Source organism: Dryobates pubescens, chromosome 27 (assembly GCF_014839835.1).
Source record: "Dryobates pubescens isolate bDryPub1 chromosome 27, bDryPub1.pri, whole genome shotgun sequence".
Classification (NCBI taxonomy): Eukaryota; Metazoa; Chordata; class Aves; order Piciformes; family Picidae; genus Dryobates; species Dryobates pubescens.
The window spans coordinates 12496183-12515606 of NC_071638.1; the positions used below are offsets into that span (position 1 = coordinate 12496183).

General features: G+C 46.5%; 1 protein-coding gene across 2 annotated transcripts in view; it reads right to left on the reverse strand.

Annotated features, from left to right (window-relative positions):
* Positions 1 to 16696, reverse strand: part of ETV6 (ETS variant transcription factor 6) — a 149203-nt gene extending 132507 nt beyond the window's left edge. For both annotated transcript variants that reach the window (XM_054173834.1, XM_054173833.1), the window contains exon 1: positions 16156 to 16696. In XM_054173834.1, coding sequence (XP_054029809.1) covers positions 16156 to 16188 — 33 coding nt within the window. In that variant the 5' untranslated portion in view covers positions 16189 to 16696. The remainder of the gene's footprint in view (positions 1 to 16155) is intronic.
* Between the last annotated feature and the right edge of the window lie 2728 nt (positions 16697 to 19424).

A 19424-nucleotide genomic window follows, 5' to 3' on the forward strand; every position in this document is an offset into this window, starting at 1 on the left:
AACACACGCAAGTGTACAACACAAGCAGTGTTCTCCCACAGTCAAACCTAAATGGCATGGTCAAAGTATGTTCAGAACTCCAAAGCAAGCCACAGCGTGGTTGGAAGGCTGCAGGTGACAGCAGTGGGGCCTCACACTGATACCAGAAGGCTCACTTATACCTCCAGGCAACAGCTCTATTCTTCATACTAAAAGAGCAAACCTTGTTTCTTCAGATCCTTGCTGTCTACTGGCATAAAAAAAAGGCAGAGAGATCTTCTTGGCACAAGACCCACCATGTTTTGCTGAACCAGTGACCACTTTTCCTGTAGCTATGCTACCTAGCCTGAAGGGACAGTTCTTGTAAAGAAAGTGGGTGTTAAGTCTTGAACAGCTTTGGGTTTTGATGTCAGGTAACACAGATCTGGCCAAAGTTTTATTCAGTTTCATCAGTGCTTTAATCCCAGATCAACTGGCACAGCCACTAAGTAACGTGCCCTGCCCTCCTCATGTTCCCAGCTCCTTGTTCCCACCTCCACACCATGCCCTGCCTTGTGCTAGCACAAGCTGTCCATTTTAATTCAGATCTCTGCCCTATCAAATGCACATCCGCCCAAACATTTGTGCCAGCCCACAGGAAGAGGAAAGGGAAGGGTGGCACAAGATCTCTCAGGGTGCCACCGCCTTATCTTGAATTAAGAACCTCGCTGAACTACTCCTTCAGCAAAATGCTGATGGTGAGCTGTTGTAGTGCCTTTAAAAACCCAGGGAGAAGTAATGAGCTTTACAGCATCCCAAAGTCAGACATGGACAAATACTCCTTCACAGAGACACTGCTGGAGGCAGGGAAGGACAGTATGAAAACATCATACAGCCACACCATAGAAAAATTCAGGAAGTAGGAGGCTTAACTTGGGATGAAGACCCAGACTCCTAGCTCAAGTCACACTTGCCTCACCACAACTTGAGCAGGACTCTTCATATACCTGCTTAAAGAACCTCACCTCTTATGGTGCCAAATCCCACTGTACTTCAAAAGAAAATAGGTTACAATACAGCTGACCGTATTAGTCCATGACCTACTGCATGCACCTCCCAGCAACAAATAGAGCAGGGTTTAGGGAGAGTACTCTCACCCTGTGAAAAGGGAAATGACAAAGCAGACAAAGGAGCAAACCAGGAGAAGGCTCCACTCTAGTTAGCCAGGGGTAAAAAACAAACATCTTGCCACAAATTACTCATGCCTGGAAAATGCTTGGTGTTTAGGGCTGCTTAATGAGCCCACGGCCAGAGTAATTGACAATGGACAGCAGCAGGACCTGAAATGGAAAATGGAGGGAAGGAAGTTAATGACCTGGCCGCACAAGCAGCCTGCTACTTCTGCATGCTGGGATCTGTGCGCTGCCTTTTCGTTTTAGGCAGATCCAAGGCAAGGCAGCCGCGGTGGGAAAGAAGACAGGCTAAGACTCTCCTTTCATCTGACACACTGGCAAGAAATCAGAGTTAAAGGACTTTCCATTAACAATCCAAACCACTCTGAGTTTACCACTGTACTTTGATAAAGATTATCAAACCCTCACCTGTTTTTTTTCCACTGGAAGGACAAGATCAGATAGAATACTGCTGCTTTCTAAAACCAAGCACATCATTTAGCTCCTATTTCAAGTGTCTCAAAGAACAAACAGACTTTTTAATCTCCATGGGCTGGGTTTTTTTTCCCCAGTAGCCTTGTCACCACCACTTTTAAGGACTGAAGCTTCAAGCACATGGAAGTTGAGTGCAAAGTATTCATTTGTCCACAGGTGGCATTCCAGCACCTATTCCTGTAGCACCATGAACCCTACCAATACCCGAAGCCTGAGTGAAAAATACAGAAGTAAAGTAGTAGAGTGCAAAAAGACAGCGTATCAATAAGAAATTAAAGATGGTCTACAAATCCTGGGCAACTAATCCAGTGCTGGTCACAGGATCACCTTACTGCTCTGCTTGCACCCTGGGATAGGAAAGTGCATGTCCTGACTGCATGTGGTATACAGACGTACTTCAATTCACTTTTTTATGGAATCATAAAACTAATTTCCTTGTATTTAACACTGGGAAATCAGAATTCTTTCAGTTATCAGCACCATCTGGGAATTTTCAGCTCTGTTTTACTGTGTTGGTAAGGAGTATAACATCTTCAGGTGCTACAGGCAGCACTTGGGAACAGCAAAGGAATAGCCTGTCCCCAGAGGAACCATCCAAGCCAGTATGGCGGCACAGGACTTCATGAGACAGTTAAAGGTCAGAAGGTTGTGCAGCACAGACATCACAATTAAGTTCAGCCTAGAGACAAGCAAGTGACAGCAAGCTGCTATGGTATGTGCTTGCTGTAGGACACCATTCTAGGCGCGAGGCTTGGTAAAGGACACATGAGCATTTGCAGGACTGGCTTTTTCCTTTTATTCAACTCACCTTTCTAGCTCTAACTGCCCACTACCTTAATCAGCACAGGGTAATCACAGTTTGGGGAACAGCTCAGCTTGCACTGAAGGAAGATTTGGTGTACAGAGGGCATCACAAGAAGGTCCTGTCTGCAGGCTTACTCATTTCTTAATTGTTATCTGTAGAAATATCAAATCCAGGCACTCAGTAAACAACATTTCCTGCTCAATTTTCTCAGCTATAAGGAACTTGAAGAGTCAAGTACTGAAAGGCAAAGAGATAAAACTATCAAATCAAGATGGTCACTCCAAAGGAGGTCTCAGGCATGATGATGGATTAAGTTAATGGAACTGCTGGAACTGTCTCTGTATTGTATAACACCTGTTCAACAGCCACACAGTCATGCAGTGACGTGTTTGTGCCATCCAAGCAAACGCATCCTCATCCTGCAAGGAACTGTGTTCACTTGTTCCTTATCTGCAATCAGAAGAGGTGTGGCTGACACAGCATGTAGCATTTGATTTATTTAAGAATCTAATTATTTTTTCCACCTTCTGTCAGCCCAATCTTGGGAAAAACCTGGAGAAGTAAAATAGGTCATGGTACTGTATGCCAATAAATGGCATCACAGCCCAAGGGAAGATTCAAGGACAGGAAAATCCCCAAGAAGTTTCCCCAGAGTAAACTTCATAACCGAAGAACATATGCCTCATGAGTTTCAGATGGTCAGGTTACCTCTGCTGAGGAAACATCACAACAAATCGAGAAACAGCAGAAGGTCTGATTCACATAAGAGGATCTCTCAGCTGCTATTCTTCCACTAGACAGAGGCACCTCTAGAGTCTAGCACCAAAGTATGAAAGCCTTCAATGAAAATGGCAAAGCAGAGGAGTTCTGGTCAGTCCAAACATTTGCCTAAGCTAGTAACATCATCTCCAACAACACCCAACAGGAAATGCTCAGGAATAAATTCTCTCTTGCAGACTCCTCCACCAACCCACAAGCAGAGTCTTTTTGAGGACTGCAGCTGTATCTTTGCAATTAATGGTCCTGAATAGATCTACCTACTATGATCTGTCTTTTGAAATCAACTGTGTATATCACAGCTCTTAGCAGTGATATACCTCCCTGTATGTTGTGTGAAAACACACTTGTCCCAGTTTAATATTGCTGGATGCTTCCATAGATCCTCCCTGCTCCCATCCAATGAGAAATTACCCTTTCCAATTAAGCTTCTCCTTGTATCTGCCTCTCATAACCTTCTAAAGCAAGTTTTTTGTGACCTCTACAGGAGTCAGTGGCCCAGCTGCTTACAGTTGCTGCCACAGCAAACTCCTCTCAATTCCTTTACTGTCAATCCCATTCTATTTCCGTGGCTCATGTTTTTCTTACTCCACTAAGCTCCCACCCCACAGCTTAGAGCAGATGTATAGAAACCTAGATACCAGATCTCTGTTTGGTTCAAACAGTTCCCTATCTGCATAGGCATGGAGAGCCACCCTATATCAAAGCTCACATCTTACATCAGGGCCGATTATCTTCCAGTTTGTGTGCCTGGCTGTGAAGATGGATGGGCTGAGAGAAGCACACTCTGGGAGCCCTGGTGGAAATCAAGACAGAAGCTCCCACCCTGAAGTGCAGGACTGCTCACCTCAGCTCTTATCACCACCAGCATGTGGTAGAGCTTTGTAGACTATGATAGTTTGTTTCTCAGAAAAAACAAAGGGCCAAATTGTGAACAAAGAATGTTAAGTATATGTAAATGTTTTCTTTCTAGAAGCACAGATACTAACCAAGCCATTTATTTTTGGAGAAAATCATCTGAACAGTGGGTAAGAAAAATTGTGCTGACCACTCAAAACTGTTCAGGCTGGTTGCCTCTCATGTATTGTATAGAAAGCAACCCCCCAGAAAAAAAAAACAACAAACTTTCTCTTTCTCCAGAAGTTACCCTTCTAACAAGCTCTACTAATTAACTCCCTTAATTTTTCAAGTTTATTGGGCTCTGCTGTCCAGGTTTGGTTTGGTTTTTTTCCTTTTAGATGACAATTTAAATATGCATATACTCACTGTAATGCTTACATTTAAATATGCTCCAAGCTCTTCACCAGGCCAGCTGCTCAGTGTCCTCTGTATGAAAACTATCAAAGGAGCTATCTCAATGTCTTCTATCCACAGCTTTCTCACTTTCTTCGCTGCTGTACTAACCACCTGCTGACAACCTGGGTCTACCTACATTTACTTTTTTAACTAAGGAAGTTATATAACTTCAATTGTTGTTCAGGGGAGAGAGTTTTCCTCTTTTCAACAAAAAAGAGGCTACAGCCCATATGGTTGAATGAGTATTTTGCATATGACAGTGTGCTCTGGGAGCCACTAACAGAAAATAGGGAATTAGGAAACTCCAGTCTAGAAGGAAGGAAAGTAGCCCTCTCTTTCTTCAGTATTTAAGTTCACCTTTGTAAGTGGCCTTGTTGAAATGGTGACATAACTTTTCACATCCTTGGGACACACAGTAGGACTGTGAGGTTCACACCCTGCTAGGGTCAGAAGGGCAAGCATGAGTGACTGGACAGCCCAGCCTAAGTACAACATCACTTGCCAAGGAAATAGTGAGAAGGAGTACCAGGCAGGCAGCGAGCAAAAGGACCAAAGAGACTCGAGCTGGGAGAGCTCAGCAGTACTTTGCTGCAGTTATAGATACGGAGAGGGTAAACGAAACTACTCCACTCCCCGTCAGTGAAGCAGAGCAGTAACAGTTGCCTACCTCACAGGAAACTGGCTGTGACAACAAACACAAAACATTGAGTTAAGGGAGACTTTCAAGTACCTTAGAAAGCATACAGACAACTCTGTTACAGGACAAGTTAAAACCCATTTTTTCCAAGCTTTTTCTTTCCAGGAGTGCTAACACTGTAAGGGTTTTGGTTTCATTTGGACCCAGGAAGCTTGTTCTGCAACCATAACAGCTTCCCCTCCTGTTTGCAAAGCCAAACCTTCAAGCTACACTAGAGAAACAACCCTCAGGTCAGCTGATTTTCAATCATTTCAGATCCCCACAGCTGAAGAACACAGGTCTCACCACTAACTCATTAAAGGATGTTAGGAATAAGTTCTAATGGAACAAGTTCTAATGGGTAGTGGAACACTGCAACTGGTTGCCCAGGGAGGTAGTTGAGGCCCCATCCCTGATGACATTCAACTTGAGGCTTGACAGGACTGTGGGCAACCTGATTTAGTGGAGGATGTCCCTGCTGACTGCAGAGGGGGTTGGACTAGATGACCTTTGAAGGTCCCTTCCAACCCAGACCATTCTCTGAAATGTAAACTGAGTATAGAAGATAACACACAGAGGACAGAAAAAGGTTCTGACAAGAACTATATTCAAGATCCACCAAGGTATTATGTCTAAATATGTAGAAGTTTTCTAAGCCACTTCTAATATTTCACTTTGGAGGGGTAGGGGTGTCAATTACCAAAAAAATAAAAAAGTGTGTTGAGATCAAATCATAACAGTAATAGCAAAAAATAATGCTAAAGGTAAATCTCAAGTGTAAGTCTTTATGCCAAAGCACAGAAGTCCTGAACAAGTGGGACACACTATTATACGCCTAGAGCCCAAGTCTGCCAAAGACTGAAGCCAGCTTTTGGCAACAGATAAAGAGAGAATATTTCCCTCTTTCAGTTTAGTCACTTAGCTCATTACCATGACCAGTTTCCCCAAAGTAGGAAAATGCTTTGGAGTTACAGAAACTGGAAGCTTGTTTTCTTCTTCCAGTCAACAAATGAAAATCACAAATGAGGCAGCAAAATCTCCTAATACTGGATGCAGCATGACAAGAAACAATCAGTGCAATTAAAAACAAAAGCAAACAACAAAATAGTTCATTTGCTTAATAAAAAAATGCATTATTAAGTAGTATTACCTCCAAAAATAGCAGATACTTAATTTTCCTGTACAACTAGCAAAACTTTTGGGTTTTGGAACTGCTTTTAATGCTCAGGGTTTTGATGGATGAGGCTGCACTTGCAAAGCCAACTACAACCTATCACAAATGTAAGGAGGGGGGAGGGGGGGAGTAAAAATAAATAAATACATAAAATCATTGAGCAAATGAAGTAATTTGTTAGTTTCCAAAATAAAAACCTAACTAAATCTGTATGAGGCTATCCAATCGTTTAAATAGTAAAATATTAAATACAAGTAAAACAATATTGGAACTGATTTTGTGTATCCATACTTCTGTTGAAATTTAAAATAAAATTTAAAAAAAAAGAAAGAAAAAAAGGAAGAAAAAGAAGAAAAAAATAAGGGGGGAAACGGGGGGGTGGGGAAGACAAAAATAAGGGGGGAAATGGGGGGGTGGGGAAGACAAAAATAAGGGGGGAAACGGGGGGGGAAATTTAAAATTTTAAAAAGTAAAGAAAGAAAATAAAAAAGGAAAGGAAAAAAGTGACCAAAATCACAGTGTGATGCACCAGTGACAGCACTTCTTAGCAAGTGAGCCAGTTCTGTGACTGCTTGCAGCATTTGGCCAGGCAGTGAAGGCAGCAACTCTTGTGGCCATGGCTGCAAGCTCTGGTTGGAACATCATTTGTCACATCTGTGAAAAAGAGTTAATGCTTGGGGAACACATTTCACATGGGTGATAATGGGAACTGGGAGACCTTTGGAAAAGCATAGGTCAACTCACATTTGGCTCCTAGGAGCAAACAACCTCTCTTCTCCATAACCAGAAAACTTGCCCTTTTCAAATGCTGATCTGCAATTCCTCTTCCATGTGTTCTCTGAAGGTTTTCCCCTCTTTCATTTGAATCTGGGTAATTAAGGCAACAAAGCCCATCTCTTGCTGGTCCTAGCAATCCACACTTCAGTAATCTGAGTCACAGACACAAATTCTTCCTTAGCTCTCTTCCCACTTACAATTAACTAGTGTTCTGAAATCAAGGCTCCTGGAGCTGAGACCTAGGAAACAACTTGGAGGAGACTAACGAGCACTTGAGATGAGCTTTCCAGGGTGCAAGACTTTTACGTGGAAGCATCTGGATGCCTACACATTAGTGCAAATTTATCTTGCCTGGATCACAAGAAGTCTCTGTTTCAGGAAAGGCTTAAGAGACAGAAAAAGTAATCTTTCTCCTGCGTAATTACAGGGGTGCTGCTCCACCACACAGGATGCTAGGCTTAATATCTTCCCTCTTTACATCTTTAGCTTCCACAGCATCCTGCAACAGTGAGTTTCACTGCCCATCAGCATGGTTCAGTTGGTTGTACTAATTGGCGGTGCATATGCTATTAATTCACTATCTTCTTACTCTGAGGTTTCAAAGCAGTTGTCATTTGTCCCACTTGGGAAGCAATAAAAGGCAGCACAGGGTCAGTCACGGATGGCTCTGATGACTCAGCTGGTCTGAGGTAGCTTACTAAGACACTATCTGCAGTGTGTCTGAGCCCAGTGTTTACTGTGCAACGTGTGATACACATCTCAGGCCACACATCAAAATATTTTACAGCCCATAACCTTCTTTCCCTGAAAGCCACTTCCCATAGCCTTCCCAAACCCTCTTCCAGAAAGCCCATTTGCTCAAGCCATTTTACAGTGAACAACCACTCAGACTGTCAGCTGAGAAGTATCTTTTACACCCATCAGCACTCCTGTTCCTGCAGCTTGGTGCTCTTCCTGGCACCCTGGGACTTATCAGGAATGAATGGCATCCTCAGCTCTCTGTGAAAACAGTTCAGCCCTTCATTTCCTCACCTCCAGGCAGATGGTGGGTCCACCCTCACAGTACAGGCCCAGTTGGGCACCTGGCACCTACACCAGGCTGCCTGACCCACCATAGAGCTGCACTAAACTGAAGGGAGCTGGTCCTCTGGAGCTGGGGTGAGGTTGCTGAGATCAGAGCCACCGATGGCAGAAGAGCAATGGTACAGACGACAATGGCCCATCAGCACCACCCCCATCACTGCAGGCTTCAAGTTGCAGCCAGTCTCACAAAGCAGTGCCTGCTGGAAATATCCAAGCAACTTTGGGCAGATGTGGCAAGGAGGTTCCGTCTGCTGGGGGTAGCCTCCAATGATGTCTGAACCAACACCCTCACCACAGAGCCCTCAGTTCCTTGCACCCTACCATCTCTAATCTCAACTCCTGGATAGGTCTGAGAAGGCTTTGCTTTGCCCACATTTTAAAAGCACAGGGCAAGCAAGGAGATGAGAACTTGTAGTTCAAGAGAGAACATGGTGAAACAATTCCCAGCCCTAATCCACAAGTAGGAGTACTTGTGTCATGGGGGAGAATTCCAACACAGACTCAGAAGACTTCCTAGAAAGTGGGAGGGAGCTCCCAAATACTGCTGTAACGCTGCATTTGTTTCACTTGACCTCCAAGCACATCACCAGAACTTTACAGTAGTCCATCAATGACAAGAAAACACTTTTACATAAAGACCTTTTAGGAAAAAATGGACAAGGAGAAGGAAAAAGTGGTTTGCCAATATTGAATGCCTTGCTGTGGCCCTACTAAGTGGGTAAATCTGCCTCCCAATTCTAGTACTACTATCTCTGGCACTTTTATTTATTTATCTGGTAGAACTCCAAGCTCCTGGATTTCCACAGAATCCCATAACATTTAGAAAACATTCCTAGATTCTGTTCATAGATGTGTTGGAGGATCACACTGAACACATAAGGGAAAAATTATTTCAGCCATACTCTGTTGAAACTCAGACTATATAAAGGTATCTCACTCTGCTGCATTCCATCAGTTTTAAGGATGCTCCTTACTGGACAGAATTTGATTTCCTCCAGATGAAACTTTCAAGACTTTTCAAAACAAGTAATTTCCAAGATTGATAAGACCCTACCTGAGCTAGCTAGAAAATTAAAACAAAACACAAAACAAAAAAAGTTACCACAAAGCAAACAAAACCCCTACAAAACAAACAACAAAGCCAACCCCCTCCCCACCCTAACACCAAGAAAATCAGTCATTGTTCCTATTTATAACCACATTTAATTGTATTTTGAAGTTAAACATCCAAACTCTGGATTTAATATTGGCCATCTGTTAACAGTTTAACGTGCAAAGCCCGGTTGTCACATCCAAAGTCTTTTTGTGGAGTTGTACTGACACTTAACTCTTGCAATCACACCCAATGCTGCTCTTCGCATTAGACATCTTTAAAGTGATTTACAGTGTTGTGTATTTCTGCGTGCAAAGGAGCCATCAAACACCAGCAGTAAGAATCTCTCTCTTTCAGACCCATTTTCTCTCCAGATTGTCTTAATCAGGACAGTGCTTGCTAACTGTACAAGAACAACACTGAAGCAAAGAACCTGGATGTGGTGTAACAGAATAACCTTTGGAAAATCATCTACATGAAGAATGCTTCATAGCTTTCCTTAATTGCTGTACCCAGTTAACTTCAGAGTTCCGTGGCATTACAGAAGAGATGCAATACCATCTATCAGTGAAAACCTTAACTCCTTTCCAAATCCTTTATTTACTGCTGCTCCAGACATTCCATAAAGAAGGGAAACTTCAGCTGGAGTTTTCTGCTTTTATTCTCCTGCCAGCAGTGCCATTTTTGGAGAGGGGAAAAAAAAAAGTAAAAATCAGTATAATCACAGAATCTTGAGTTCCATATGTTACTAAAGAAGTAGATAAAGAAAGTAGCTGTCCTCTGTGCTCCCAACAAAATACTGCCTGAAGACAAGTCAGCAACACCAGAACCAGTATGGTCTAAATTTGGCTTGGGTTGTAAGCCTGAAAAATAACCCACAATACCAGCAATCAGTTGCCACAACTCTGCTGTTAAAGGCACAGGACCTTTGGTGACCCGTCTGGTCTGTTTGCTCAGACTGACCCTGAGTACACACCTGGTCTCAGTCTGGCCTAGAGGAACATGCCACCCATGGGTTGCCCTGGGTGGCCTCCTCCCCTCAAAACACACAGGGACACATTGAGACCTAAAAGTTATTTGCTGTAACAATGCTAGCAGCTGACCACAAGCCACTGCCCTTGCCAGTGGGTCCTCCCTTGTCAGATGAAGGCATACCTGATTTAACAGAGGAGTGCTCTCCTACCTTGTACAACTGAGTAGCAGCCTGCTCTGCATTCAGCTGCAGGGAGCCCTGCCCACAGTGGTGGTCAGGGGAAGGCAGTGGGGTTTGCTCTGGCAGCTACATCTGGCTGCCATCCCTCCCAGGCACTCCTGCCCTGGGCCAGGAGCAGTGGCAGAACAGCTACACATGAACCACGCACCCAGCTTTCCCAAAGCCACATCCAGTGTGGGCACACCGCCCAGCCCACACACGATTGTGTCACAGTGAAGCCACAATACCTTGCTCTCTCCAACTGCTTAGCAAAAGTAGGGAACCCCTACCAAAAAAGCCAAAAGGCAAACAACAACTGCAGCCCCCACCCTCAAACACTGTGTGAACTGAAAAGCCAGGAGCGAATCATAGAATTGTTAGGGTTGGAAGGGACCTCAAGGATCATCTAGTTCCAGCCCCTCTGCCATGGGCAGGGACACCTCACACTACATCAGGTTGCTCACAGCCACATCCAGCCTGGCCTTCAGAGTCTCCAGGGATGAGGCTTCCACCACCTCCCTGGGCAACCTGTTCCAGTGTCTCACCTCCCTCATGGGGAAGAACTTCCTAACACCCAATCTGAATCTACCCATTTCTACTTTTGTTTCGTTCGCCCTAGTCCTATCATTACCTGACACCCTAAAAAGTCCCTCCCCAGCTTTCTTGTGGGACCCTTTAAGATACTGGAAGGCCACAATAAGATCTTCTCAGATCACTATGTCACTGATTTCTGTCATAAGTACAATTTTTAGCATGTTGCATTACAAATACTAAGCCTCACTACTGCCCTGCAGAGGCAAGTTCATTATCATTTTATGCCTGTTTCACAGATAGGAAAAGCAAAGGCCAAAGGAAACATTTTCAGAAACACTGGCTTTGGAGTTGCTGTCTCTCTTGGGATGCCCATCTGAAGGCACTCTCAAAACAAATGCATGCATAATGCCCCTCAAATCCGCCAAAAGTTTGGATTATCGGTCAGAACCACACTGCTGGCCAAAAGCACAGGTTTGCTTTTGGTCTTTTTTTCACACAGTATTGAGGAAAGCTTCTGACAGAAGATTTCAGAAGGAAAGCACTCAAGGACCCAGATAACTCTTCTGAAAAGCAGCAAGCTCACTTCTGTGTAACTGCACAGGACTTCATCTCCTGCTTATTATCATTTCTATCAGCCACCTCCTTCCAAAAGGCACTTTGAGATGCAAGGTGCAATATGTGTGTAAATTATCCTTAAAGTATCCTCTGCTTAATTGGGGCATTTCAGATTGGTGCTGTCGTTTTAATGGGTTACCTCCCAGGAAACTGACTTATCTGGTAATGACACAGTGAATAGTAATGACCAGTGCTTAATTGGGGCACTGTTAGTAAAATTTTGCTTCAGAGAGATTAAATTTAGCTGATGCCAAGGAGTTAAGTGATTAATCAGGTGTTAAATAGTAGGTACTTCTAAACACTGGCCTTCTCCCATTCAATCCTATACACACTAAACTTAATGAGAGTTTTGTCATTGACACTAACAGAAGTATCCTCCTCCTAGGACACGAGTTCGCTAATAAATATTAAGGAACATATCCCACACTAACAGATTCTTAGCCTTGGTTGAGGGCAACAGGATTCTGGATATGTAGTGCTGAACAGTCACTCAGCCAAGAAAGCCTTCAGTGGGAGACAGCTCTCTGCAAATTGAAGAATTAGGAGATATAAAGAACTACTTAACTTTTAAGTAAATCAGAGGAAGTCAGTTAAGATTGAAAGCTCAAACACTATGCTGATTCTTTGCCCTTCATCTTACATATTCAGTCTTTTTCACTCCTTCCTTCCTTTTTTTAAATGATTACAAAGTACATCCTTGAATCCAAAATGAGCACCAGTGAGACAAGTCCTCAAGCTACAGGATTCTGGGTTGATCTCAGCCATGTCCATGCAATCACATGGGCCAGTCTATACAGCTGACTGCAAGAGAAAGCAGCATAAAATCTCCACTGGAGTCAGCTGTGAAACTTAACTCACAAGAAGCACCCTGCTCAAGCATCAGCCAGGCACAGGCAAGGGAGACTGGGCTTGGAGAAGCACTGGTCTAGGAGATCTGAAGCAGTGGATCCCCTTCCATATTCCCAGTTTTAGTCCCCCCACAAGTCCACACCTGTGCAGTGCAATTGTTTGTAGGGTCCCATGGTAAACCAGACTAAGGAACTGAAAGTGCCAGGTCCATTAACATTTGAAAACCAAATTAAACTGTGCCCTGTGGGATCTTTCTACTTGCTTGTTGAATTCTAAGCCTCCATATGACACCATGGTGAAATTCTCCAGGTATTAAAAGACAGAGATCCTAACAATCAGAAACTTCGAGGTGAATGTTTAAACATAACTCATTACCACATGGACCTTAATGAATCACAAAACCATCATCTGTGTTCATACCTTCAGTCCTGCTTCCCTTTGTGCTTTTGCTCTCACGTGAGCCTTTGACAAGATGTTTACACTCTCCCTGTGCCTCAGTTCTCCCATCTGAGGGAGGAGAGGTGAGGCTGTAAGCATCACTTGCCAATAGTGTGAGGAGGGAGTGCCAACGTCATGGCACAATTAATGATGATTTATCAGCTAACTACTATTGCCCAGGATCAGAGGAATACATTTACTACCAACAGACATCCCAACATGTCCAAATAAGAAAACCACACCATGCAATCCCTTCCTAAGTCATCTCAAAGTCAAAGCCCTCAGGCAATCTCAGGCTGGAGTCTGCCACAAGCTCAAGGCCTATCCGTTCATGCACAGTATACTGATGCTTTAAGTTGTAGTGAATACTGAACATCCAAGCCTCAAACTCATATCTGACACCCAAGATCTTACTTTCTGGACCCTAGCAATGACTCCTCTCCTTAGCTTTAAAGCTCCTTACACACACACTTACCTTCCTTGCCACAAAGAGTTTGCTTGCCATCAGCCCAGCAAGCACACACCCAAATGTTGGCAAGATCAGGATACTGGGTGTTGCATTTCTCCTCTCTTGGAGAAAGAGTTAATGTGAGTAAGAACACATACTTGCCCCAAAGCAATCACACATCGATATACAATCACACATACCTACTGATAAGTACTTGACACAAACTGAGATATTACTGAAAGTTTATATTAATTACCAGATGTTAAATATATGTCAAAACTTCACTTCTCCCAAGTTTTCCTAATCCTCATTACAGATCTCTAGCAAGGTGAGATAAGGGGGACAGTGCACTGAGGAGCTGGGGCATAAAGCCCTAGCCTTCACTTCCTCCTGCTGAAGCCTTCCATGGTTCCTCACCTCAGCTGCTGTGGCGTTTACTGCACACACCCTTGCCTCGTGTTGCGGGAGGAAAGGGAAAAAACAAACACAAAATACATCTACCAGCACCACCACTTCCAGTTCACAGGCTCCTAATGAAACTCAGAGACACTTTTGCAGCCCAACACTTGTGTACTTTTCAGAACAGTGAAGTTGGAGCAAGGTGCGGAGCTTGCTCCCCTGCCCCGACCTCACGCTCCATGCTGCAAGTCAGCCTGGTAGGCTGAGGAAATAATCAATCCTACTTGTACGACCACACGACCATTTAAACAACTCCTCTTGAATCCAGCTGCTGATCACAACCCCCCTTGCCTGGATGGTGGTTAGAAAAGCTGAAGAGAAAGTTAGCCAGGATGGTTCTACTGGTGAAGAAATGCTATCATTTAAAACTCACATTTCTGTTTGAAAAGACACACTTTCTGCCTTTTAAACTATTCATCACCAGATAAACCAGTAACAGGAGTGTCTGTCCTCAGACAAAGATAAATGCAAGGGGCAGCAACCATGTAAACAAACTACACATTAAAAAATAGAAGCCATTTCAGACCATGGTGTTTAGAATTAATCACTTTATTTAAAAAAGAATGAGCTTCCCAATGTCTGTCTAAATGCAAGGAAAAGCTGGGTTTTCATAATTTCAAGATTCAAACAGAAGTTTGCTTGCATCTCTCCTGCTATGAAGTTCATCCCTTACAGTATGATTCTGTAAAACATCTGAGTGAGGGTAGAGAAGTTCTATGGATCCTGTGCTGTTGCCGACTTCAGTAAAAGTATAATTAAGCCTCACATTTCCAAGCGGGCACCTCAAAAACAAGGGAAGACAACTCACTTTGTGACATTCATTTGTGTTCTTGCGTGCAGAGAACACAACCTACCGTTCCACAGGGTTTACTAGAAAATGCAGTAGTCATAATTCATTCTATATCCAGAGATTTGCTCAGTTTAATTGTACACATTTGGCCTGCGTTAGTATTTTGCCATATTGTAACACACGTACGATTTGTCCATGAAAAGCCAAGCTTGACTCTCTTAAGTCACAAGACTTCACGGGACACAGGCCTGAACACATTTAACTCAGCAAAAGAAAATACATACAGAAGCTTTCAAATCGTGCTCACACCATACAGGATGCAAGATTCCCACTGTAAACGCACACACGTACGACAAGCAGACAAAAAAAAACTGTCGTGCTCTTAAGCTGAATAATTGTTTATTCCAGACTCTTTCTAAGGGGAAGAGTCTGGAAGTCACTTTTTCCTTCCAGGCAGGGATAGACAACTGCTAAAGCACTCTTAGTCGCAAGCAAGACAGGAGATTCCTGGCTGGCAACAAGGCAAAACGACTCCCGAAGAAAATGCGTGACTGAAACAAAACCAAGGGGAGAGGAAAGAGAGAGGAAAGCACTGTTTCCAGCGGGAATTTCCTCGAGAGGAAGGGTCTGGACAAAAAAGGAAACTCAGTTTGGTTCCCATTGTCTCAGCTTCATACCACTTCCACTTAGAAGGAGAAACTTCACGGGGCAACCCATTCTTCAATAGGACAAGCCATAGAGAAACAGAGTCCCAGAACTCCGGCAGAGCGGGGCCAAGCTGCACAGCCCCGGCTGCCCTGCCTGCTGACCGGCAAGTGACGCCAGCAAATGCAATGATAAATAATACTAATAACGTGATTTTTAAAAGAAGAAGAAGAAAAAAACAACCTTAAAACGCAAGCCCGACAACCCCGTGTTGGTGGGAGCAGCAGCGGCTGCATCCCCCTGACGGCAGGAAACTTTCTGCTAAGTTACTGTCGGGGAACGACTAGCAGCCAGCCCTGCCCAGGCCAGACCGGGCCGGGCTCCGGGGCTCCATTTAAAGCGCTCATCGCGTCGCCGGCTCCTGCCGTGAAGAGCCACGCCGTGAAATCACGGACGAGGCGGCTTTGCTGTGCGTGTTCCCCCAGGGCAGACACACGGCGCTGACAACCGACGGGAGCCGACTCCCCGTGTCCACCTCCTCCGGGCCGGCCGCCAGCGCGGGGAGCTCCGCGTTCCACATTGCCACGGCTGGGGGCTGCTGCTCGGCCCACAGACACTGGGGGGGGACCCCGACCCCCACCACAACCCACGACCGCCCTTCACGCGGGGAAAAAAAAAAAAAAAGGGGGAAAAAAAAATGAAAACCAAACGAAAAACAAACCATAAGAGGAATAATCAGTCCTTTTCACCCAAATAACCCTGGGATGAACACAGCGCCCACCGCCCTGAGGCGCCGGCGGGCGCGTCCCGCGCTGATAGAGGACGGCCAGACACAGGGAGGGACAGAAGAACGGAAGGGACGGAGGGACGAGGATTTACCTTGATAAAGCACTGAGCAGGAGCCTCAGACATCTCTCAGGAGGAAAACGGCGAAGCCCGGCGGGGCGGGCGGGCGCGGGCGGACGGGAAGTTCTCGGGCTTTCCCCACTTTCCGCTCCTTTCCCGGCCCGGCGGCTCAGCGCGGCCCGTCCCTCTCAAGGGGAAGTTATTGCCGCCACCATTGCCCGGCGGCGGGCACGGCGCGGCCCGTAGAGCTGCCCGGGAGGTGGGGGGGAGAGGCGCCCCACCACCAGAGTCCTCTCCTCAGCGCCGCTGCTCCGCGCAATCGCTCCCGCCTCCCCCGCCCCGCACGCGCCTGTGGCTCTGCGCGTGTGACCGCGCGCGCTCCCTGCCCCGTCTGCAAGCCGGTACGCGCGCGCGGCACGGGGAGCGGAGGCGGGGGGGCGAGGGGAGGAGAGAGGCGGGAGCGGGGGAGCGGCGGCGCGGGGCAGCGGCAGGGGCGGGGGCTGCGGCGCGGCCCTGCTCCCCGCCGCTGTTTTCCTTCCTGGAAGAGAGAAACCGAAAGGCGGCAGGGGCCGGGCCAGGCCTGGCCGGGACCTGCGCCCCGCCCCGCGTCTCTCATTGATCCGGAGTTTCACGGCCGAAACTGACGTGGGTTCCCGGCACTGGGCACCGCCCCTTAAAGGGGCCGTTCCGGTAGGAGGCAGCCATCGGCACGAACGGCGGCGGCCGCCATCCAAACTTCGCTCCTCCCCTCCTCGCCAGCGGCGGTGGCGGTGCCCCGTGGCAGGGGCAGGTGCGCGGGCCCGACGAGCTGCCGGCGCCCTCGGGTGCCGATGCGGGCCGGTCATAGCGGAGGGGAGGCTGGAAGGACGCGACGCGGTCGCGTCATCTTTACTGAGTGTCATTTGACCTGGCGGTCGGGCGGGCCCTTTAAACGCCGCTCGCCGGTACCGACCGTCAGCGCCGGGCCGGACAGCGGGGTGGGCGGACGCCGCTGTGGGGAGCGGGGTAGGGGCGGACTGCCAGCCCGCAGGCAGCACAATGGCCTTTGTTCCACCGCCGGGGCTGCCCCTTTAAGAGCCCCGACCAGGAAATGAGGCTCGGGTTACCGCGGGGCACGGGAAGTCCGGGGAGGCACCGCGGGCCCGTGTTTTTCCTCCGCCCAACCCCATTCGCTGTCCGGCTGGGCCCGGCCTCGGCCGCCGCCGCAGAGGACTTCCCGCTCAAGACACCGAGGGAGCAGCGCGAGGCAGCCACCCCTAGCTGTGGCCCGGCTCCCCCCCTCCAACCCGAAGATAGCCGCCCCGCGGAAAACCTTCCAGCACTCCCAAGCCCTTTTCTGCTGGACAACTTTGCAGCCACTCTGCCCCAAGCCCGTAGCATTGCACGGGGTTGTTGTGACCGAAGAGCAGGACCTGGTGCTTGGCCTTGGTAAACCTCCTACAACTGACCACGACCTATCGATCCAGCCTATTCACATCCCACTGCACACCCTTCCTACCTTCGAGCAGGTCAACATTCCCACCCAATCTCCTATCATCTGCAAACTTACTGAGGCATCACTCAATTCCCTCATCCACATGACTGATAAAAATATTAAAAAAGACTGGCCCCAAAACTGAGCCCTGGGGAACACTGCTTGTGACTAGATGTCAGCTGGATTTGATTCTGTTCACCACAACTCTCGGGGCTCAACCATCCAGCCAGTTTTCTACCCAGCAAAGAGTCTACCTGTCTATAAGTCATGAACCACCAGCTGAATTTAATTCTGTTCATCAGGACTCTTTGGGCTCGGCCATCCCGCTGGTTTTTACCCAGCAAAGAGTCCACCTGTCTAAGCCATAAGTGAGCCACCAGCTTCTCTAGGAGAATGCTGTGAGAAACAGTGTCAAGGGCTTTACTGAAGTCCAGGTAGACAACATCCAGTAGGCATCCTTTGGCAGGCTACAGCAGGCCATTTTGCAAGTAAGGACCCACGTTCTGCAGGCTCTTACAGCTTTGTTTTGGCCAGTCACTGAAACCACTAAGTGTGGAAGAGACAGGGTAGGAACTGTTCCCTCTCAGCCTAGCAACCAGTGGCACTGTTCTATTATAGGGCTGAGTGAATAATAAAGGATTCATATTTACCTGGCTTCCCTTAGTGTGGCTGAGCTACTGGAGTAGAACTGTGGCATCTCTGTTACTTTCACAGTGCTGCTCTCTCCACTGCTGTTTTCTCTGCTTCATCACCATTAGGTTTTCCTCCTGGCTGTCCCCAAATGCTGAGTCATTATTCTGTATCTCATGGGAAGCTGGGAGGGGGGGGTGTGTTGTGATTCCTTGTGTTAAATGTAGAAATTGGAGGTAGAAAAGGCCTGTTAAGTCACCTACCTCACTCCCCTGCTAATAGAGGAGTTACAGGACATGTCTGATTGCTCTATCTGCTTTTGTTTCAAACACCTCAGGGACTTCCATCTCTTTTTTGGAGACTGTTTCACAGTTCAACAAGTCATATGATCAAGAAGGTATATAGCCAATGTTTTCATTTGTCCAGTTTCACCCAATAGTAATTGGTTATAACCAGCTGGATTATAACCATGTATTGCACTCCTCTTTCTCCTTCCTGGCAGTTTGTGCCTTGCATTCAGGTATCACACATTCTCCTAGCCATTGCCATGCGTTCATTTTCTTCTCCTTTCATTAATCAGTCGCTGCAGCCCCTTTATCATTGTCATGACTCTTCTCTGATTCCTGTCCCATCAGTCATTGTCTCAGCCCACAGATGCCTGCATTTAGGGACAAGTAGCTGCCTGATCTTTGTGAATGCAGCCAACCCCCCCTCACAGTTTAATTTGTCTCCAAGTTGCCTCAGAAGCTTGTACAAAATTTGCCACCTGCCATTGCCATGAATCAGATCTGGTCCTGCTACTCCTTGCTGTTCCCTCCTGCACTACAACTGCAATCTGTTTTTCCCCACAGAGATTGTGGTGAAGCTATGTGTTGTGAGTCTCATTTTCCTGCCTGGAGTTTCAACATCTGCTCTTTCTGGGGTCACTGATATCTGCTGTTCCTTCTGCTTTGATTAATAGCCCTTACAAATGTAGGCCTTGATCTGTCTTGGCAGACCTTTCAACCAATATGAATAGTGGCAAGTATCTGTCCAAGATCACAGTTTGGTTTAGAGCTGTTTTCTTCCAGCTCCCTTTGTGCTTTTTTCCTCCACTGTTCCACTAAATGTGAGTGCAGTGGACAGGAAATAGAAAAGGTAGGGACCAAAAATGGTGAATGTGTAGAGAAGGCCACAGGCACCTTTCTAGACAGACGCC